Genomic DNA, 23,338 nt, shown 5'->3' with positions numbered 1-23,338 from the left:
TTCAGAAAAACAGCTGTTTTTCCAAAAAAAAATGTAGTGTAGACATACCCTGAGAGATGGGGATTACATGGAGTGAGAAGGGAAGGGAAGACCTTCAAGCAGAACAGCTATGTATCCTTAAATTCCTGTACAGACAGGCATCTTCCTTGCTCTCCATGATAGATGCTACTCCTCCACAACTCCTGGCTACATTAAAATCCAATTATAACAGCCTTTTTAGTAACATCACTTCACACTACAATGTAAAAGCTTTGTTGTTTTCTTCCATAATGGGGCTACATGGCAAGGATCACTGCATGTACACTGATAACAACCTCCTTTCAAATAGCATGGGGCAACAACAGCAGCAGCAAGTTGGGGATGAGCCATCTTCTGGCTTTGAAGTCATCTGGCATGTACAGTGACTTCCTATCATTGTGATTTCTCTTTACAAGCACTAGCCCTCCCTTCAGTCTCACTCATGAGTGTTATATGACCATTCAAGATCCCTACATTGGCTTCAGGGTTTTTGGATTGACAGGAAGGATACTTCTGCTTTGAACTTAAGAACAGCCATACTGGGTCAGACCAAATGTCCATCTAGCCCAGTACCCTGTCTGCTGACAGTGGCTAATACCAGCTGCCCAGAGGGAATGAACAGAACAAGTAACTATCAAGTGATCCATCCCCTGTCACCCTTTCCCAGCATCCAACAGTGACTAGGGATCCCATTTCTACCCATCCTGGCCCATAGACATTGATGGACCTATCCTGCATATATTTATCTCGTTCTTTTTTGAACCCTTCTAATGTCCTGGTCTTCACTATGTCCTTGGCCAACGTGTTCCATGGATTGACTGTGAGTTGTATGTAGAAGTACTTCCTTTTGTTTGTTTTAAACCTGCTACCTATTAATTTCATTTGGTGCTCCACAGTTCTTGTGTTATGGAAACAAGTAAATCACTTTTCCCTATTTACTTTCTCAACACCAGTCATGATTTTATAGACCTCTGCCATATCCCCCATAGTCTCCTCATTTTCTAAGTTGAAAAGTCCCAGTCTTATTAATCTTTCCTCATAGCAGCCATTCCAAACCTCTAATCATTTTGTTGCCCTTTTATGAACTTTTTCCAATGTCAAGATACTGTTTTTGAGATGGGGCTATAAGATGTTCTCTGTCTCATTCTCTCTCCTTTTTTTAATGATTCTTAGCAATGTTTGCTTTTTTAACTGCTGCTGCACATTGGCTATTTGTCTGCCAGAATATTTAAAACAAAACACACACTGGCTGCCAGTCTTCTCCCTGGGGCTCCATATCCAAGCCCCATGCACTTCTAGCCCCATGGGTCCATGGCCCAATCTTTCTGTCCCAAAAAGAAAAATGTGTAACCTCCATCCTACCCAGCTGCAGAAAAATACACCATGGGGTCAGTTCTCTGAGGGGGAGAGTACCTCCATATAATAAACACCCTCTATGGTCATTTTGATGAGAGCTGTCTGTTTCTGGGGCCCCAGAACAACTCTGGGTGAGGTGGGGATAAGGTAGCTGTCTTCAGTTCACTGTAAACAACGCCTTGAGTTTCAATGACCTTTCACATCATTTCAACTGCAATACTGAGCATATTATTTACAACAGTGGCTTTTCCTGGGGACTCTGAAAGTGTAAACACATACCAGGGTGGTTGGTACAAGATGATCACTAGAAGTCAAGAGAGAACATAAACACATCCACAGTTCTTGGGATTTCACAATATAAAATAGCTTCCTTGGCACTCTCTGAAAGAAGAGCAACATCCACTTCCGCCCCAGGATCTGCAATTTTCAGCTGAATTGGAACCAGTTAGACCTTATCTAGACTAGGGGGGGGAAACGTGCTTTAGATTTAACATTAAACACATTTCAAAAATCACTTAGCAGCTGGGGGAGGGAGGAAGCTGGTTTGTGGACATATAGGCTGTCTACACTGGCATGAATTTCCGGAAATGCTTAAAATGGAAAAGTTTTCTAAGTATTTCCGGAAAAAGAGCATCTACACTGGCAGGCTGCTTTTCTGGAAAAGCCCTTTTTCCGGAAAAGCGTCTGTGGCCAATTTCACGATTGGGGCTTTTTTCCGGAAAAGACTACTGTGCTGTCTACACTGGCCCTTTTCCGGAACAGTTTTCCGGAAAAAGGACTTTTGCCCGAGCGGGAGCAGCATAGTTTTTCCAGAAAAGCAGCTGATTTCTTACGGTAAATCGTCACTGCTTTTCCGGAAATTCAAGGGGCCAGTGTAGACAGCTCGCAGCTTATTCCGGAAAAGCGGCCGCTTTTCCGGAATAAGTGGCCCAGTGTAGACACAGCCATAATGTGTTTGTTTTTAACTGGGTTAGATGGGAATGCTTCTAAAAGATACTTGCAGCGTAACTGGATCCAGCCATGCCTCTGGTTCAGAGCAGAAGAGGGGTGGCGTGGTTTGAACAGAGGACAGAGAGCCAGGAATTATGAATTCCAGCTCTGATTCTGACAGACAAGACATTTTTCTCTGTTTCAGCATCTACATCTGTAAAGCAGGGCTATTTATTTCATTCTCAAGGCTTCTTTGCGGACTTGTAAAGTACATTGAAGGTTAAAAGTGAACATAACATAAGAATGGCCATACTGGGTCAGACCAAAGGTCCATCAAGCCCAGTATTCTGTCTGCCGACAGTGGCCAATGCCAGATGCCCCAGAGGGAGGGATCACAACAGGTAATCCTTCCGTGATCCCTCCCCTGTCACCCACCTCCAGAGAAAGAGAGGCTAGGGACACCATTCCTACCCATCCTGGCGAATAGCTATTGATGGACCTAACCTCCATGAATCTATCTAGCTTTTTTTCCCCCCACTTTAACAGTTCTAGCCTTCACCACATCCTCTGGCAAGGAGTTCCACAGGTTGACTGTGCGCTGAGTGAAGAAAAACTTCATTTTGTTTGTTTTAAACCTGCTGCCTATTAATTTCATTTGGTGACCCCTAGTTTCTTATATTGTGGGAATAAGTAAATAACTTTTTTTTATTCACTTTTTCCACACCAGTCATGATTTTAGTCTCCTCTTTCCTAAGCTGAAAAGTCCAAGTCTTTTTAATCTCTCTTCATATGGGACCCGTTCCAAACCCCAAGATGTGGGCATATCATGGTTTTATATAGAGGCAATATGATATTTTCTGTCTTATTCTCTATCCCTTTTTTAATGATTCCTAACATTCCATTTGCTTGTTTGACTGCTGCTGCACACTGCCTGGAGGTTTTCACTCAGTGTCATCAGTGTAAGTGTCGTCAGGGTAAAGTATTACTAATATGGACGACACCGATAAGGTTTTTTTAACCCTTTCCACACACACTTCACCCATTCAGTAATGCTGTTTTTAAATTCCTCTCACGTACAGATGGTTAAAAAATATCTGGATGCTCCTAAGCATTAGCATATCCAGTATCCTTGCACAGGCAAAGCAGACATTCTGATACACTCTCTAATTTCCCAGTCAGACCAGTCTTTGAGCAATTTAGTTTAAAATCTTCTCAATTTTTCAAGTTCTTTGTGATGTGAGCTTTAAATGCCAGCAACTATTGAGGTTTGTCCTAAACAGCAAAACTGGCAAACTGATCTCTGGTAGAACTTCCCTGATTTCTATTTAAAATTCACCGGGGATGAATTTGGTTTTCTGTGGTCTCAGAAGGTGACCACAAAGAACAGAGAGGAAGGAAGCAAAGGCTGAATAAATGGGAGAGCAGAAGAGAGCGCAAAGTTTTTGTGTTCATGTCTCCAGAACAGTTCAAGGTAGCTTGGGAGTGAAGTGTGGGGAGGGGTGTCAGCTCTGACAATTCAGCACCTCCTTGCCTTTGAATTTCACTGACCTCTCGCATTATTTCAGTGTCATTCTCTAGAGTTCAAGAAAGGCACGAGCTGTGCGTCAGTAATTCAAAACCATAAAAGCACATCAGGTTGGCTGGCACAGTGGACAAGATGAAAAGGATGCGGGGGAGAGCTTAAAGCACATCCAAAAATGAAGGGGGGAAAAGGGAGGGAGAGAGTTGTGTGGAAGGTCTGACTGAAGGGAACTAGGTACCACAAAGGGCAGACAGTGTTGTGTGAGCCTAACTTGGATAATCTGGGGTGATGTATTCATTTTGGGTCTGAGGCACCTTATAATATGCAATGATCTCCTGGAACATGAGGACATTGAAAAGAGACTAGCTAGCAGTACTGACACAGGAAGCACTGGAATGAAATGTTTCCAGTGTGGGAAAACCCAACTACAATAGAGTTAGCTAATGTATCTTTACAGCCTTATCTCTGTTTTAAAATAAAAACTTAAAACATTAAGGATCTGGGTTTTTTAAAGATGTTTGAAAGTTAGGAAATTCCAAGTTGAGGCTAAGTTTTAGTCAAATCAAAAAAACTAGAAATTCAGTTAAGGCTCCAAAACCAGCCTTAACTCTTCCCCTTTACTCTGCTAATGTCTCCTAGTGACAGAGGATGTGGGGAAAGCTGAAGTACTCAATGCTTTCTTTGCCTCTGTATTCACGGACAAGGTCGGCTCCTGGACTTCTGTGCTAAGCAACGCAAGATGGGAAGAAGATGGACAGCCCTTGGTGGGTAAAGAACAGGTTAGGAACTATTTAGAAAAACTAAACGTACACAAATCCATGGGTCCAGACTTAATGCACCCAAGGGTACTGAAGGAGTTGGCAAACGTCATTGAGGAGCCTTTGGCCATTATCTTTGAAAAGTCGTGGAGATCGGGCGAAATCCCGGATGATTGGAAAAAGGCAAATGTAGTGCCCATCTTCAAAAAAGGGAAGAAGGACGATCCAGGGAACTATAGGCCGGTCAGTCTTACCTCGGTTCCTGGAAAAATCATGGAAGGGATCCTAAAGGAATCCATTTTGAGACACTTGAATGAGAGGAAAGTGATCAGGAATAGTCAGCATGGATTCACAAAGGGCAAGTCGTGCTTGACCAATCTGATTAGCTTCTATGATGAGGTAACTGGCTCAGTGGACATGGGAAAGTCAGTGGATGTTATATACCTTGACTTTAGCAAGGCTTTTGATACGGTCTCCCACAATATTCTTGCCAGCAAGTTAAGGGAATGCGGATTGGATAAATGGACGGTAAGATGGATAGAAAGATGGCTAGAAGGCCGGGCCCAGCGGGTAGTGATCAACGGTTCGATGTCAGGATGGCGGTCGGTTTCTAGTGGAGTACCCCAAGGTTCAGTTCTAGGACCGGTTTTGTTCAATATCTTTATTAATGACCTGGATGAGGGGATAGATTGCACCCTCAGCAAGTTTGCAGATGACACTAAGCTAGGGGGAGAGGTAGATACGCTTAAGGGCAGAGATAGGGTCCAGAGTGACTTAGACAAATTGGAGGATTGGGCCACTAGAAATCTCATGAGATTCAACAAAGACAAGTGTAGAGTCCTGCACTTGGGACGGAAGAATCCCAAGCATAGTTACAGGCTGGGGACCAACCTGTTAAGTAGTAGTTCTGCAGAAAAGGACCTGGGGGTTACAGTGGATGAGAAGCTGGATATGAGTCAACAGTGTGCCCTTGTAGCCAAGAAGGCTAATGGCATATTAGGCTGCATTAAGAGGAGCATTGCCAGCAGATCCAGAGATGTCATTATTCCTCTTTATTCGGCTTTGGTGAGGCCACATCTGGAGTACTGTGTCCAGTTCTGGGCCCCCCACTACAAAAAGGATGCGGACGCATTGGAGAGGGTCCAGCGGAGGGCAACCAAAATGATTAGGGGTCTGGAGCATATGACCTACGAGGAGAGGCTGAGGGACTTGGGTCTGTTTAGTCTGCAGAAGCGAAGAGTGAGGGGGGACTTGATAGCAGCCTTCAACTTCCTGAAGGGAGGTTCCAAAGAGGATGGAGAGAGGCTGTTCTCAGTAGTGACAGATGGCAGAACAAGGAGCAATGGTCTCAAGTTGTGGTGGGAGAGGTCCAGATTGGATATTAGGAAAAACTATTTTACTAGGAGGGTAGTGAAGCATTGGAATGGGTTACCTAGGGAAGTAGTGGAGTCTCCATCCCTAGAGGTGTTTAAGTCTCGGCTTGACAAAGCCCTGGCCGGGTTGATTTAGATGGGATTGGTCCTGCCTAGAGCGGAGGGCTGGACTTGACGACCTTCTGAGGTCTCTTCCAGTTCTGATTCTACGATAAGGGGATGGTTGGATGAAATAACATGATCTTGGTAACTAATTGACCATTCATTACCAGTTGGAAATAGGTCAATGGAGGGATGATAGGAGTTGCTATAGGGAACTTTCTGGGTGTCTGGCTGGTGAGTCTTGCCCCCATGCTCAGGGTTTAGCTGATCGCCATATTTGGGGTCAGGAAGGAATTTTCCTCCAGGGTAGATTGGCAGAGGCCCTGGAGGTTTTTCGCCTTCCTCTGTAGCATTGGGCACAGATCACAGCTGAAGGACTCTCTGCATGTTGGGGCCTTCAAAGTATTTGAAGGCTTCAATATCTGAGACATAGGTGAGAGGATTATTCTAAGAGGGGTGGGCGAGATTCTGTGGCCTGCACTGTGCAGGGGGTCAGACTAGATGATCATAATGGTCCCTTCTGACCTTAAAGTCTATGAGTCTATGAGTAATGTGATGTATTATTACACCTCTGATGCATGTTTCAAATATTTGTTAACTTTGTCTTTTATGTGGAACAAAGCATAGTGGAAGATTATTTTCAACAAGGTGGTACAGGTTGGACTTCCCTGGTCCGGCACCCTTGGAACCTGACCGGTCCTGGATGAGGGATTTTGCCAGACCAGGGGAGGTCATATCTGGTCCCCCTTGCTACTGGCCCCCTAGCCTTGGACCAGCCACTGGCTGGCTCTCTCCCCACCACCAGCCCCACTGCTCTGCCATTTTCCTCCCCATTTCCCTGCTAAGCCAAGCAGCCCAGCTCAGCCCGTTCAGGCTACCGTGTGTGGGACTCGAGACGCCGCCAGGCAGCACCGCTGCTTCGTGCAAAGCTACAGCCTCATGAGACAGCCTAGATGGAGTGTGTTGGGCTGCCAGTCCTGCGTTGTGCCTGCCAGCTGAGTTGGGAGGAGCCAAGCTGCCTGCCCTCCACTGAGACTCTGGTCCTGGTACATGTGTGGTCCTTTTGGACCACGGATGTTGCTGGACCAGAAAGTCTTGGGTTACAGAAGTTCAACCTGTACAACACTCTGTGATTGCTAGGTGCCAGACCAGGGAGGTCCCACCTGTAATAAAGTATGTGGACTGCTTTCTGCCCTCCAGCCAGAATTGCTGGCACGATAGCAGATAGCTATGGTACATTTTGACTTTTTCTCTACCTCTCGAACACCTATCTATAAGTGAATAATCCAACAACAAAATCTACCTGCCATCTGGCAGGCTAGCTAGCAAGCACAAGTGGAGCCATGTGAATGCCAGATACGAACAGCTGTATGAGGACTGCAAAATGACTAGTTTGCCACTTCCATCACTGGGTGCAAGTACCAGAAAAACATGATTCATTCTACAGTGAACCCTGAGAATACAGCAGGTGAGGGCACTTATCCATAAACCTACATCCCTGCTAACCCTATGTGATCCAGTCCCTCCTCCTAGCCACAATACTCATCCCACTTCCCAGCTACTTGAATTCTCTCTCAAGGAAAACTGACCACCCCGCCAATAGCCTACTAACCCTTTCCCCACAAGGCAATGAACTTAGATCTCTAGTGCTCCTGCACGCCTTCCCCTTCTGATGTGCCCTGCTGCTGCCCCAATCAAGACACAAGCATTTCATCCCTTCTTCCCTGCCAGTTTTTCAACCCTCCTTCCATCTTCTATAATAAGCAACCTAATCCCTTTCCAAGCCCATCCAGGCTGCATCTAATCTAGCTAACTTCATACCTGCACAGTTCAGGTATGTGATGGGGTGTACCAGCCCCATGCTGGCCCGGGAGGGGTTAACCAGGCCCGCTTGGCTGGGAAGGCCCCACCTCCACAGCACTGCTGGGCATGCTCCAACTGCAGGCCTAGTATAAAGCCAAGGGAGCAGCTCAGTCAGGGCTGACCATGGGAGGGAAAGGTGCTTCTGCCTGAACACAGGCGCCGCTGCTGCTACAGTGGATGCCAAGGAGAGCAATTAACCTGGAAGATGCAGGTGGGGAAGATGCCAGCTGGTGGACAAGGTGGGAAGTAGCCCAGGGCAGGGAGCTGGAGGCTCCTGGTGAGCTCAGTGTATTTTGGATGACTTCCTTGCTGAGCTGGTGCTGGGATATGCCCACCATTGACAGGGCTCTGGGCTGGGGTCTGGTGGAGAGGGAGTGCCTGGGTTCTCCTGCCCCCATTGACCATCAGACGGGGGTTGTCTATTGTTATACTGAGTTGACTGCTGGGCCATACTGCCCCATGGACTGGTGGTTACTATAGTCTCGGCCGCTGGGCTGTGCTGCCCCGTAGACTGGGAGTTACTATAGACTAGGCCGCTTGGCATTGCTGCTCCTCTGCTAGGGGCTATAGACAGGGGTCCTGATGACAGGGTGCGGCCACACAGATGGCGCTCAAGAGACCCACTGCCTGGCTTCCCCGGGAGCTGGACTTCCCACCCAGTAGTACTTTTACTACCATGTCTTCTAACCCAGACTAGGTTTAGGTGACTTGGAAAACAAACAAATCCTGAGCCCTACCTACGGGATGGTTTCTATGTTTGCTAGCAGTGTTGGAATCATACTGACAGTGAATGATGAGCATGAAGCTTGTTGGTCTAGACCAGCTCCCCATTTTTAGGGGTCATTCATCTGGAAATGAGGTGCTAATCTATGTTTAAGAACTGGACTTTTTTACCCTTTGTCTCCCTTTTCCTGTTTGAATTTTTCCCTCCCTTCATGCTCTGGCTTTGTGAGAACAGTACCATAGATGTGTATGGTGACTTGTATGTGAAAATGAGGAGGCAAATGAACTGTTCTGTGAACCTGATATGGTTAATTCTATCAGTGTACGGTGGGTATAAAATACCACTGCTCTGTTGTGGTTTGAGGTAATAGTGAATCGGGACCAAGTGAAGAGTCATTTCAAGGTATGGAGAACAAATAATGGGTCAAGATGGGATTAGTTATGTGAATTGTGCTATATTTATTTAGACTTGACAAACCTCTTGTAGAGTTTAATTTGTTTCTAACACAGATAGGAGAGGATCATTAAATGGTGGAAGGCAATCTGCTAGAAATTAGTTTCTAAGTGGGGACTTGAAGAAGAGAAGAGTCCAGGGTAATGAAGGAAGGAAGCTGTTCTTGACATAATCATTCCTAGCTCTTATGGTTCTTTTCAAAGCAGATAAGTATCATTATCTCAGATGGGGAAACTGAGTCACGGAGTAGCATGATTGCCAAAGGTCAGACAGCAGGTCAATGGAGAAGCTGAGAATAGAGATCTTCTGAGTCCCAGTCCAGTTTTCTAGCCACTAGGAAATACTGCTTCCCTTATAAAGAACATCATGGGAAAGGACAGGAAGGTGTGAGTGGACAGAGGCAGAATAAAGAGGGAGGAAATAGCTAAACAGATATTATACAAATGGTACAGTCTCATCTGATTCCAGCTAGCTATTTTCAGTTTGGTTCTTGAGATACAAATCACCACAGTTGTCTTTTTCAGTACTGGGCATGTCATGTTAGCTGGGGGATGTAATGAGTATTACAGGTCTCTTTACTCACAAACTGCCAGTGTCAAATTTGGGACGCTGACTTTCAGATTAAGAATGTTACATCCTACCAGAATCTTGTGCAACAGGAAAGTCATCAGGAAGAAAGGGCACTTCTGTAACCTCTCATCACCCTAGCTGACCTCCAGAAGCTAGAGTAAGAGGCTATGATGGTGACTGTACAGCCTTCTCTCCCCCAGAGCTAGGACTTGAGGAAAACCACTTTACCTTCAATTCTCCAGCCTCAAGATCAACAGCTGATTCAAAAGTAAGATTATAGGTAGATGAATCTTTATTTCCTTCCATCTTTGCAATAAAGTATTACCCTACAGTCTATTGCCCTTGAGCATCCACTGTCCATGTCCTATCAAGTACACAGAAGTCTACAGTACCAAATCTGGTTTCACTGGGTGAAGACAGACTGACCCGTTCCTTCTCCTCGTTCTACAACAATTAAATAGCAGCACTGTCTGCTTGTTGCATAGTCACCATCTTTGCCAGCCGTAGAGCAGATGGTATCTTTACAGCCTTATGCTGTTTGGCAGGGCATGAGGTTATTTATGCTCCGTTTAAGAATAATTTGCCTTGTCCCCCTTTTGCTCTTGTTGCTGAGAGAACAGGTTGTGATTCTTAATCCTTACATGCTTTCTAGTGAAGGGACACTGACAAGTTGGAAGGGCTTGACAGCTAGGGAAAGGCACAGGATCTTGCAGGTCAGCTAGGCAGCATGAGGAGTACTTAGAGTAGGACCAGTGATAAGGCTCAGCAGCTGGAAGGGGCTCTGGTGGCCTCTGGGTAGGATTAGCAGCTAGGAAGTGAGTGACGCTTTGGGGCGATGCTGCAGAATTAGACACTGGTTAGTACCTAAGGAGAGATCAGATTTACACACACAAATGCTTATCTGCTGTGCTCAGACGTGAATGAGTATGGCCTATATTTTGGTGCCTAACTCCCCCCGCTTTTGTAATACAAGAATGCTTTTTACTGCTACAATGTATGTTTGAATCCAGCCCAGCAATTCCCTGATGTTGTTCCTAAGAACTGTTTAAGGAGCCCTCATCTTTGCAAGTGGACAGGTGTCCACACCAGTGTTGGCAATATCAGCAGAAGGGCCTAGGTCTGAATGACTATGAAATGGTAGAAGTGTTGAATAAACACTTACATATTTAAGTAAAAAACAGATGATGCAGTCATGTCATATGATGAAACTTTCCTTTCCCATAAAACTCCAGAGGGTATAAAACAGCAACTTCTAAAATCAGAAATTTAAAATCTAAATACTTTGCAGCCAACAAAAATAAACAAACTGGCCGAGGAGCACTTTGGAAAAGTTATATTGGTTTTTCAGTGAATGCTGGGATACTGTGGAAGTTCCAGAAAGCTAATGTTATGCCAATACTGTAACGGGGTAAAGAGGATGACCTGGCTAATTACAATCCTGTCAGCCTGGCATTGATCCTGGGGAAGACAATGGAATGCCGAATGCAGGACTGTTTAATAAGGGATGTTAATTAATGCACATTGGCATGGTTTCTCAAAAATAGAGCATTTCAAACCAACTGCATTTTTTAGACTACAAATTTTGCTGATAAAGGTGATAGCTCATTTTTAAAACATTTAATGTGTGCCCCCATTAATTTTGTACCATTCTAGATTTGTAATCAATGTCAGAGGATACCAAGTCACATGCCCTACAGCAGTCTAAGAATAGTATGTCAGCGCTATCTGACTGGTCTCAAAACATAAATGTAAATGGGGAATCACTGAGCAGGTATGTTTCCGGTGAGGTCTTATAGGTCTATGCTAGTCAATATTTTTATCAATGGCCAGGAAGAAGAAAAAATCAGCACTGGCAAAGTCTGCAAATTACAGAAATATTTGGGGAGTGATTAAATAATGAAGAGAACAGATGACACTAATCTGGATTGATTAGTCAGCAGGTCACTAGCAACCAAGGTATTTTAACACAACCAGCTATGAAGTTATTCATGTAGGAATAAAGAATGCAGACAGGGGGGAGTAGCCTAGAAAGCAGTGATTTGGAAACAGATTTGGAATGATTAGAAGAGATGCCTTTACAATGATAAAAAGATCAAATTCTTTGGGTCAACTTTAATAAAGAAAAGATTAAGGCTATGTCTAGACTTCAAGCAGTACTTTCGAAAAAGCAAGCCACTTTTTGAAAGAGCACCCAGGCAGTCTGGATGCTCTCTTTCGAAAAAGCCCAGTTTGCATTCAAGAACGCCTTTTTTCAAAAGAGCAGTTTTGAAAAAAGGCGTTCTTCCTCGTGAAATGAGTACCACCGTCGAAAGAAAAACCGCATTCTTTTGATTTAATTTTGAAAGAACGCGGCTGTAGTCTAGACGCAGGTGAAGTTTTCGAAAAAACCCTGCAGTCTAGACACAGCCTAAGAGATTCAAGCCTGAGCCTAGATGTCTACATTGCAATTTTATATTCCCACAGCCTGAGTGCTGCAGGTCCCATTCTGATATGGGCCAGCCCTCTGTGTTTTGTTGCAGTGAAGACATAACCATCATATCACAGCTAAATTACAAGGTGCAAGAAATTGAGCATGACTAATAATATATTTAAAGGAAGCAGTGAATGCCAGGAGTTAAGTCAACACCATTCCAGACAGGGTAGGGTCTTACAGATTGTTATAAGAAGCCAAAATACTGTGTCTATTCAGTCCATGATGTTTAGTGTCTTTACACAGCTCTGGACTCAACCTATAATGATGATTATACATTAAACTGTTTCAGCTCTTCCAATTTGCCCATACTTCTCCTCTGATACAAGGAAAACATTTGTAACAATTAACTTCTCCATCTTTTACAGCTGCTTGTTGGAAATGGTAGGGCAGCTTGTTTTTTCTGAAGCCTTTCTTGGCATCCTTCCTAGGCTATAACTGCATTTTGATACCTGCCCTCTATTCTCAAGAACACTGCTTTGGTGCTCACAGGCACTAGCAAGACCAGCAGGCTAGAGTAAGAATCTCTTTGGCTACGTCTAGACTGGCCCCTTCTCCGGAAGAGGCATGCAAAGCAGGCAAGCCAGAATAGGGAAATCTGCGGGGGATTTAAATATCCCCCGCGGGATTTAAATAAACATGGCCGCCGCTTTTTTCCAGCTTGGGGAAAAGCCGGAAAAGAGCGTCTAGACTGGCGCGATCCTCCGGAATAAAGTCCTTTTCCAGAGGATCTCTTATTCCTACTTGCAAGTAGGAATCCTTGCAAGTAGGAATAAGAGATCCTCCGGAAAAGGGCTTTATTCCGGAGGATCGCACCAGTCTAGACGCTCTTTTCCGGCTTTTCCCCAAGCCAGAAAAAAGCGGCGGCCATGTTTATTTAAATCCCGCCCGTTTTTCCCTATTCTGACTTGCCTGCTTTGCATGCCTCTTCCGGAGAAGGGGCCAGTCTAGACGTAGCCTTTTTGTTTTTTGCCACCGTGGGGTTGGTTCTGCCAGCATTGTAGGGCAGCAGTCATATCAGTAGTCTACACTGCACCCTTAGCTCACGATAAGCTGTGCAAATTGCACTATGTAAACTTTGTGTAGCTTATTTTGAGTGTATTTCAAAAACAACTGTTCCAAAATGCCCCTTAACTCCATGGAACAAGGGATACCAGGATGTCGGAATAAGCTGCCCGCTATTTCAAAATAGCAGGCTGCTTCAATGGATGCAGAATAGCAATCCCAAAATAACTCTGCAGTATTGACATACCCTAGAGAATAGCAAGAGAGGAGTGGCTTTTTTTTTTTTTTTTTAAAGAGCTGCAGAAGTAAGTAGTTCTTAGACTAAATAAGGAGAGAGTAGGGGAATTGGGTGAAGGAGAGGGGAAGACTAGTGTTATTCTACTTGTCTTAGGGTCATGAAGCAGGGAAAATGAGCTAGGCAGTCACTCATGTGCCATTAGCTTAATTTCCACCCCTCCCCCAAGCCATAAGTTTTGTTGCTTAAAAGGAACCCAACAGGTTTATTTTGCACTGTAGTGTCAGTTGGTTTTATTACTGGGCACAATACAATTTCATTTCCTTGTATATACAAGCCACAGCAACACAGACATTTCCTCTCCCCCCTCATTGTTAAAACCGTTAAACAAGACTAGTCCATGTGTTCAGTCTGTTTGAGAGTGATTCTACCATACCTTGCAATAGCAGCAGCTCTGTCACATACACTAATTAGCAGCAAGGAATCTGCTGAAGCTGATGTATTTAGTCCTATAGTGTTTCATCAGCTTCCGCCTCATCCAGCATTTGTCAGGACAGCTTTTTCTCCATATGTAAACCCAAGGTTTGGTAGAGGTCTCACTCCCATGTGCCATGCCCTGCATGGCATGAGCTGCACCACCAGCAGACAGACATTCCCCACCCACTTAAAGAAATATCTTACTACACATGACAATAAAATACATTTCAAGTTGCAAAAGTAAGTGCATTGGTTCCATCCCTTTGAGACGTGTAAGGAGGTAGGGCTCATAAGAACGGATAGAGGCAAATTAATTATATTGCACAGGAGCCCCAGCACGATACTTAATTCAGGCAACTGTCCTGGAGGTGGCAGAGGGGAGGTCTAATTTGATACTAAGCATATACTTGTCCTCACCATTGTACAACTGGCTTTGTCACTGAGGTAGAGTGACAGTTATACTGTGAAACAACACTGCAGTCAAGTCCTGCTCAACTGGTTTCCAAAATAAAAGTACACTGAAGAGGACAGCATTATTTTGCTAAAAGAAGAGTGAACACTATGCCGTTTATATTTGAATATCACAGAACTCAACCAGCAAAGAGACTAGGAATGGTCATCGTGTTTTGACAGGCAGAGAGTGTGGCACCTCATTTGCTTGTAACAGTTTTCCTCCCCCCCCCCCAAAAAAGCTACTTGCTCACTGTCCTGCTTTTGTCTCCCCTAGTCCAATGTATTTTGTCCTTGTTTTCCTTCCTTCTCATGTCTTTGCCTTTTTCAAATTAAAACTCCTCTCATTTCAACCCTCAGACAGGAGTCATGTTCACACCTCGATTAAGGGCTCCTCAGCATGGCATAGGCAGGGCAAGATGGAAATAAGGGACTCCTCGATGGAAAACAAATGTTCATCCTCCACCTGGGGACAGAAGTAGCGCATGAAGTCAGCTAGCCGCAGCAGATACTCTATGTTGTGTCCAGAGCGACCACTCGAGACAATGATCTGGGCTGCAATGTCCTCCTCAGATGCTGGGCCAAGGTAGCTGGGGTTCTGAGGTGTAGCAATGTAAACTAGGGCCAGGATGGGTTCATCAGCCTCTTTATCTTGGGGGTGGAATGTCACTAGTTTGGTGTCATAGCCACCCAGGACTGCTTCTCGCACGTTCAAGTACTGGAGTGATGCAGCAATCTGCTCTCCACGCACCTCATAGGCAACACCCCACGTGCATCCCTGAAATTACAAGTGAAGGTTTTGACTTTACTGTGCAACAAATCCATCAGCATTTCCTAGAACATAACACAAGAATAGCCATACTGGGTCAGACTAAGGGTCCATCTAGCCCAGTATCTTGTCTGCCGACAGTGGCCAGTGCCAGGTGCCCCAGAGGGGTGGGCCAAAGACAATGATCAAGCAATTTGTCTCCTGCCATCCTTCTCCAGCCTCTGACAAACAGAGGCCAGAGACACCATTCCTTACCCCCGGCTAATAGCCTTTTATCGACCTAACCACCATGAATTTATCTAGCTCTTTAAACTGTTATAGGCCTAGCCTTCACAGCCTCCTTTGGCAAGGAGTTCCACAGGTCGACTGTGCGCTGTGTGAAGAACAACTTTAGTTTTAAACCTGCTATCCATTAATTTCATTTGGTGTCCTCTAGTTCTTATATTATAGGAACTAGTAAATAACTTTATTCACCCTCTCCACATCACTCATGATTTTATATACCTCTATCATATGCCTTTGGTTTCAGACTGCACATTCACCTTGTCTAGCTAAACAATGGGAACAGGCCCCTGAAAAGAATTGGGCATCTGGGAAAGGATACCTCCTGATCCAGAGACAGGGAGCGAGGAAGACATGGTCTTCCTTTTCTGCTCTAAGTTGTCAGCAAAGAATAATCTGTCTTTCAAAGTCACTGAAGGTGCAAAATTCAGCTCTTGCTGTATGACACTGAAGAAAGAAAGAAAGAAACTGGCCCCAGAACACTTAACAGCCTTATATTCTTTTACGGGGCAAAATGGCTGTCCACCTTATGATTAGCTTACATTGGAGTATCTATTTTCATCCTTTAAGAGAAGGGATCAGGTTAATCCTTGGGAACAAGCCCCAAAAATCTGTCCGGTAATATGCATGATGAATTTGGTACAGCATATCCCATTTCACTTCAACTACCAGATCTCTAGATTTAACTGTAATGGTCTTTGGCCTAATGGTTCAAAGTAGTGCCGCACTTCCCTCATTTCCAGCTGACTAATGCAGTCAGCCCAAAAGAGCATAGATGAATGTAAGAATTCCAGGAAGGCTGTGACATTGACTTATACTAACCCCCACAATTGTTTCCCCAGAGTTTTACCATCCTTACAGAGTACAGTTACTGCTGTCACATAGTTAATGGAGAGGTTAAGTAGCTACTGAAATAGTCTAGAAGCCTTACAGTGGGAGTAATTCAACTGAACCCATACAAACAAGCCTGAAAATAACAGCTATGGGCTGAATGATTACACTGGACTAGAAGCTAGATGTAGATACTTACATCATAGTCTTCCTGGAGGGTAACCACTCGGCCAGGCTAGACAGGGAGAGAAACATCATTTTAGAAACCAGCCCCACTACAGAGAGGATAGGAGGATACAGCCCTGCTGACACCAACTGCAGCACCACGTACCATCCCCGCACGGCAAGTCCCTGCAGATGCCAGCGGCAGGGTACCACTCTCAGACAGGGCATGGGCTGTGCCAGGCGGTACAGGGGGTGGGAGGCAGGGTTTGTCCGTGGCAGGTTTGCAAACAGCCTGACTCCTGGGGAGGGAGCCTGGGCAGGTGCCTTTGCCGGCACCAAGGGCCGCTTGCCCCCCTACAGGGCTCTAGCCACCCCGCCGGGCACCGGCTCGCCGTGTGCCCAGGGCAGGGAGGGGCCCGTGGGGGGGTATTTCCGTGGCCCCTTGGCAAGCCCCGGGGATTCACCCGCAGCGTGACCCCCCCCCCCCCGTGCCGCTCCCCCCTTTTACCATCTTCTCGCTGCCGCGGTGGAAGGTGTCCCCCTGCCAGAAGCGGCGGCTGTAGCCGCGGATGAAGCCCACGCGCCGCGCGCTGAACTCGAAGCCGGGTCTCCACACCAGCGAGCCGTAGCCGAAGATCCACAGGGGCGGTTTCTGCTCCTCCGGCGCCGGGCGCGCGGCGGGCGGGTCCCGCTTCATGGCCCCCGCGGCACGAGCGCAGCGGGCTCGCGAGGCTGCTGTCCAGGGGCAGGGTGAGCGTCACGCGCGACTGGAACCAGGCGGCTGAGCCAAGCACCGGCAGCCCCAGGCCTTTAAACCCCGGCCGGCGGCAAGCCCCGCCCACCTGTCACGCCGAGGTGCGCTAGGCAGGGGCTCGTTGTCGTAGCTTCCAATCAGCGTCCCCGCTTCGGGCTTCCAGACCTGTGATTGGGAGGAAGCACCGTCAGTCCCGGGCGGAGCTCGCTCGCTGATTGGTGGAGTGCTGGCTCCTGTATCCCTCTCGGGTGATGCAACGGGCCGGGGATCTTTCGCCGCGCGGCGCGTAGAGCAAAGCCGGCGGCTGATTGCATCAGGTAGCCAGGGCGAGCGGCTGGGCGGGCATCGCCGGAGGGGCGGGTTGGGACAGATGTGGGTCAGCAGGAAAAAGGGAATAGCGCGGGCTGGTGCAGGTGTCGCCACAGCCGCGTTCAGTGCCTGTCTCTGTCCCTCCCAAACATGCTGCCCTATGCCACAGCCTTTGGTGATGCACTGATGGGGAGGAGCACGTAATAGTACCAGGGAAGGGGCCAAGTAAAGATTTGGGGTTACGAGTTCTATCAAAATCAATGGCTTGAATTTCATATTGTTAAATCATTTAATGACATACTCTTCTTATTACTGATGGCAAACAATAGGAGAGGAGGGGTGGGAGGAGGAGGAGGCTATCAACTTGCTATGTTTTGTCTCAGACTAAACTATAAAATCTCTAGAGCAAGAGCTATGTGTTTTATATAGGATTTCTGGAAGGATGGAGTCCTGTTCCTGACTAGGGCTACTGGAATATAAATGAATAAAACTGGAAGAGCGGAGCTACAGTGGGAGCAGTACTGACTTAATGGTATAGAGTGGAGGGCAGTCACTGAGCTGGGGTAGTGCTGGACAGAGGGGACTGAATTAAATAATTGCCACCTTTATTACAGTAACAGGTAGAGACCACAACTGAGATCAAGACATTCTATAGCTATATTAACGGGCTAGGAGCAGTCAGTTCTAGATTAACTATATGGGAATAGTGGCTTAAGGGATTGTTTGAAGTACTAGGGTTTGCAGCATTTAAAACTGAACCAGACTAAGCACAGAAACACACCCTAATGAACAACTCCGTGTTGACTTAAAAAGTCATTCTCATGTTCAGAGCCTCTGCTATCGAGCCTTCTTGAATAAGCATGTTAGCTGGAAGATTTTAATAAACTGATCGGGAGTAAAAATGACGACAATGAAATTATTGTGTTGGTTGACCTATAGGCCAGACTTCTCCATGATGCTCTGGGAGTCATGCTAAGAAGAGAAAATGATAACCTGTCAAGAATACATATTTTCGGTGATGTATGTATTAGCAAGAATACATGTGTTTATGTTAGCATTAATGTTGAGAGACTTACAGACATTTGTTAGTAACTTATCTTTTTAGTAAGTGAAAAAGAAGAAGTAATAAGACTGAAATCGTAAATGGTACTGGCTATTTTAAGGTCAATTTGTAGATCAAATTCAAAACTAGGATCAGACAAATAGTGCAACCTAAACACCCTTGTGTTCATCCTACAGGAGAGTGTTTTTGCAGATTGTGGTGATGTATCTCTTTCTGTTATGTGCTGTATAATTATCTAATTATATTAGTAAATCCAGTCAAGCTTCTTTATGATCTTTAATTACTGAATACATTCTAACCTTATTAAAACTGGTTGATGACAATTTGGGAACATTCAGTAACCTTAGTATTAACAGTCCCTTTAAGTGAATAGGAGCTCTTTGATTGCTCTTAGAGTAACTGAGGTCATGCTATTGATGAATGTATTTCATTGTTTCTCCATCTACAGCCTCATGTAAACAAAAAATCACTTCAAATTCAGAAAATTTTTATGTATTCATACAAGTTTGACATTTATCTCAAAGAAATTCCAATTTTTAGTGACACTAATAGAGCCCTTAAAGACAAATTAACTCTTTTCATCCATAGATCTCACAACACTTTACAGAGGCAGTAATCCTAATTAGCCTCACTTTACAGAGAGAAACTGAGCTGCAGAGCAGTGATATGAATTGACTAAAGTCACCAAGCAGGCCAGTAGCCAAGTCAGGAATAGAACCCAGATCTCTGAAGTCCCAGTCTATGGGTCTAGCCACTACATGGACTTGACTGGTGCCATGGTTCATTCTGACTTAATTTAATCCCTGGTCCCAATTTCCATTTGTTTTCTCAAAGATTTGTTTTGGAGCATTCATGCTGTTGTGACAATGCCATAGAATGCATAACATTACTTTAATACCCATGCAAAATTCTTAAGACCTCCAGTAGACCCTCTCTCCACAGCAGCGGTGGTGAATGCACAGTCTTTGGATTGAGTTCTGTGAGCAAAAGTTGCCGAAAGACTTTGTGATTGAGAATTGTGGTTCAACATTCTTCCATGAAATAAACAGTGACTTTTTTTTTTTTAGTTTTGGGGAAAGTGCTTGGAGTCACAAACTCCCCAAGGTTAACCTGCAGAAGGTGGGGCCTGTTTGCAAAATTAGATAGCTGTAGGTGAGCAAGGGGCATGCTGGCAGTGACTTTAATGCTTTACTATATGCATCAAATAAGCTGAAGGAATTTCAGCAACTGAGCAGGCTGTAGAAGCAGTACTGACTTTGCAATAACAATGGTTTAAAAAGCTTAAACACCTCCCACTCCTGCCCACCCCAAGAAAGCAAGTCACCTTCTCAACACCTGCCTGTATTGGGGCCTCAGAAAAATAATCTTTGCACAATTACAAGTTTTGTTTTGCCCGCATAATGAAGATTCTAACATGATCAGGAATTGGAAACCCTAATTCACCCTATGTGAAGCTGTCTGAATACTTGCACTGATATATTTCCCTCATGCTTACAGAGCTGAGGGCTTGCAGTGCAGTAGACTTGTCCATTTGAGGACTTCTAGGTCCATACTGTATGCTTTAAGCCCTGAGACAAATATCTCCCTTCCATTCTACTGAGCAGGTTTTTCACAGCTGGAAAAATGGAGATGGCAGTGTAATTGGGAAACTCCACTCTCCTAATCCTATAATGAGCAGAGCATCGGCAATGGCATTGTGAGCTACAAATGCTGCTCAGGCCCAAAATCTGGGCGAGGTCTCTTAATGGGGCTGAATTTCTCTCTGAGAAAATAACAAGTGTGAGAGTTCGGCTAGTGTGGACCTTCATTTTGATTAGAACATAAAAACAGCCATACTGGGTCAGACCAAAGTCCTGTCTAGCCTAGTATCCTGTCTTTCAGCAGTGGCCAATGCCATGTGCCCCAGAGGAAGTGAACAGAACAGGGAATCATCAGGTGATCCTTCCCCTGTTTCCTATTCCCAGCCTCTGACAGAGGCTTGGGTCACCATCTTTACCCATCCTGGCTAATAGCCATTGAAGGACCTAACCTCCATGAATTTATCTAGTTCTTTTTTGAACCGTATTAAAGTCTTAGTTTTCACAACATCCTCTGGCAAGGAATTCCACAAGTTGATTGTGGATTGTGTGAAAAAATACTTCCTTTTACAGGCAGTCCTCGGGTTACGTACAAGATAGGGACTGTAGGTTTGTTCTTAAGTTGAATCTGTATGTAAGTCGGAACTGGCGTCCAGATTCAGCCGCTGCTGAAACTGATCAGTTTCAACAGCGGCTGAATCTGGATGCCAGTTCTGACTTACATACAGATTCAACTTAAGAACCCCAGGCATCCCCAAGTCAGCTGCTGCTGAAACTGATCAGCGGCTGATTCCAGGAAGCCCGGGGCAGGGGCTTCCTGTAGTCAGCCACTGGTCAGTTTCAGCAGCGGCTGACTTGGGGATGCCTGGGGCAGAGCAGCTGGGATGCTGCTGGGTTGGTCCAATAGCGCCGCCGCTCCTCGGCGCTACTGGACCAACCCAGCAGCACCCAAGCTGCTCTGCCCCAGGCGTTCTGATTCAGCCGCTGCTGAAACTGACCAGCAGTGGCTAAATCAGGACGCCTGGGGCAGAGCAGCTGGGGTGCTGCCGGGTTGGTCCAGTAGCGCCCAGAGCGGCGCTACAGGACCAACCGGCAGCGCCCCAGCTGCTGTACCACAGGCGTCTGGAGCAAAGCTGCGGAGCACGGGGGCAGCGGGACAGCCCAGACGCGCCGTGGCTGTCCTGCTGCCCTTGGGCTCCGCGGCTTTGCTCTGCTTTGCTCCCCGTCCCCCAGGTCTGCAGACCAGAAGGACGGGGAGCAAAGCGGCGGAACACGCGGGCAGCAGACAGCCCAGATGCGCGTCTGGGCTGTCTGCTGCCCACGTGTTCCGCCGCTTTGCTCCCCGTCCTTCTGGTCTGCAGACCAGGGGGATGGGGAGCAAAGCAGAGCAAAGCGACGGAACACGCAGGCAGCGGACAGCCCAGACACGTCTGGGCTGTCCGCTGCCCGCGTGCTCCGCTGCTTTGCTTCCTCTCCCTGGTCTGCTGGAGACCGGGGAGAGGGCCCGTTCGTAACTGCGGATCCGACATAAGTTGGATCCGTGTAACTCGGGGACTGCCTGTATTTGTTTTAAATCTGCTACTTATTACTTTCATTTGGTGACCCCTAGTTCTTCTGTTATGGAATTGAGTAAATACTTTTTCTTTATTCACTTTTTACATACCAGTCATGATTTTATAGTCATATCCTCCCTTAGTAAGTAAGCACATGGTAAGTACAGATATGCAATTGGCAAAATCTTGAAGGATGCTAGTTTGGAGGAGATTGAAGAAATCAAGGCTTTGCTGTGTTCTGCAGCAAGAATCCCCTCCTTCTCTGTGCAAAGTGTTATCGGAAGGATTTCACATCGGATGTTTCGCAACAGCAGATGATCATTGCTGGCCAGATTGGGAGTCCCTTACTTGCAATGATAAGTGCAATTACTCACATGAGCAGTCTTATTGTTACTGTTGGTGTGGGTAGCTGCTCATCAGTGCACAGAGTGGTTGGAGCTGTCACTTAGCTCTCCTTGTTCTCCAGCTTGGTCACGTGTGCGATAGACTGTAGCCCAGCAGTGGATGATTAACTGCCAGACACAGTGAAAGTTAGGTGCTCAGTCAGAATGGGTGCAAACTGGAGAATGAGTTGGTATTGCAGACAAGCTTTACAATGTCAGACTTTCAGGCACTGAAGTGCCCTTCCAGTTCTCCTCTCCATGCTGATGGAAGTATGACAAGGGCAGTGGATCCACAAGGGAAAAAATATTAATTTATTTGCCAAGACTCCTGTTCTGGATATTACCTGCCACAGTCAGTTTAACTGTAGCCAAGATCATTAACTGGCTGTGTTTGATCATTAAGCAGTTAATATTAACTTCTAAGTGAAGCAAAAGCCTCCACTATCAGCTGAGGTCAGCAGTAAATGATTTTAAGTGAAGCAGAGGGAGTGTTAAAATCCAGTTTGGTGCTAGGAGGCTATTATGAATTAGGGTATTATATAGGGCCCTGTAACAGGCCCCACAAGGGCAGCTTCCTGCAGCCAACTGTACCACTGCAGGCAAGTTGTGCCTCAGTTTCTCTTCTAGTCCTCAGGGCTGACCATGTTGCCCATATTCTCCACCAAGATTCAGTCCAACAGCTCTCCCCTCATCACTTCTCAGAGTTTACTGAAGCCCTGGCATAATTTTGAATACAAGTGTAACCCAGAGTCACTGAGACCACTGAGAGAGAGTGATGAGTTTGCTCTACAGCCTTAGCTAAGGGGTAGCTGGCTTTTAGCTCATGCGGTAGAGGCTCAGGCCTTTAGCTCCAAAGGTCCCAAGTTTAGTTTTGCCTGCCAATGACCCAGGTCTGTCAGGCACTACACAAGTAACCACATTCTCCAGCCCCCAAAGACAGACAGGTTAAAAATAAAACAGGTCTCCATCCCCACTCTAGGTTGCCTACCGAAGAGTTGTCCTCAGCACTTATTTTGTTTCTCAGTTCCTTTGCCCCTATTCCAGAGCCTTGCTCTTCAGGCCATTTACCTCAGCATTAACAGGCCCTCTTCTTCAAGTCCTGTGCACCTGTTCCAGGAGCTGCACACCACGGTCATCTCCATGCTTGTTGTAACTCTTCTTCCACAGCCCTCAACTCAGGGCTTCCACAGGCTGCCTCCTCTCAGTGTTCCACTGCCCAGGCCCCGTTCCTATACATCTTACCTCTGCTGAGCAACTCCTCCTGGGAACCCCCCTCCAGAATCAATCTTCTCTTACTGGGCTCAGCTTATCCTGACTGAGCTGGGTCTCCTGCTTCGCTGAAGGGA

The 23,338-nt window shown here is 46.0% G+C and overlaps 1 protein-coding gene across 1 annotated transcript; it reads right to left on the bottom strand.

Moving 5' to 3' along the window:
- Positions 1–14,004: 14,004 nt before the first annotated feature.
- CHAC1 (ChaC glutathione specific gamma-glutamylcyclotransferase 1) lies at positions 14,005–17,153 on the bottom strand. Its single transcript, XM_006128687.3, has 3 exons — positions 16,862–17,153; positions 16,388–16,423; positions 14,005–15,084 (listed from the first exon to the last, which is right to left on the bottom strand). The coding sequence occupies exons 1-3, from the start codon at positions 17,048–17,050 to the stop codon at positions 14,680–14,682; spliced, it is 630 nt and encodes a 209-aa protein (XP_006128749.3). The 5' UTR covers positions 17,051–17,153; the 3' UTR covers positions 14,005–14,679.
- Between the last annotated feature and the right edge of the window lie 6,185 nt (positions 17,154–23,338).

Source organism: Pelodiscus sinensis, chromosome 4 (assembly GCF_049634645.1).
Source record: "Pelodiscus sinensis isolate JC-2024 chromosome 4, ASM4963464v1, whole genome shotgun sequence".
NCBI classification, from domain to species: domain Eukaryota; kingdom Metazoa; phylum Chordata; order Testudines; family Trionychidae; genus Pelodiscus; species Pelodiscus sinensis.
Note: the sequence above shows the minus strand (reverse complement) of the source record. Positions and strands in the feature narration are given on the sequence as shown.

What these genes read in the sequence shown, in the direction of transcription:
- CHAC1 (XM_006128687.3), bottom strand. Translation starts at nt 17,050, where the DNA reads ATGAAGCGGGACCCGCCCGCCGCGCGCCCGGCGCCGGAGGAGCAGAAA. An exon ending in ACCGCGGCAGCGAGAAGATG is followed by an intron (nt 16,424 to 16,861) that starts GTAAAAGGGGGG and finishes CTCCCTGTCTAG; the next exon opens with CCTGGCCGAGTGGTTACCCT. An exon ending in CCCTCCAGGAAGACTATGAT is followed by an intron (nt 15,085 to 16,387) that starts GTAAGTATCTAC and finishes TTGTAATTTCAG; the next exon opens with GGATGCACGTGGGGTGTTGC.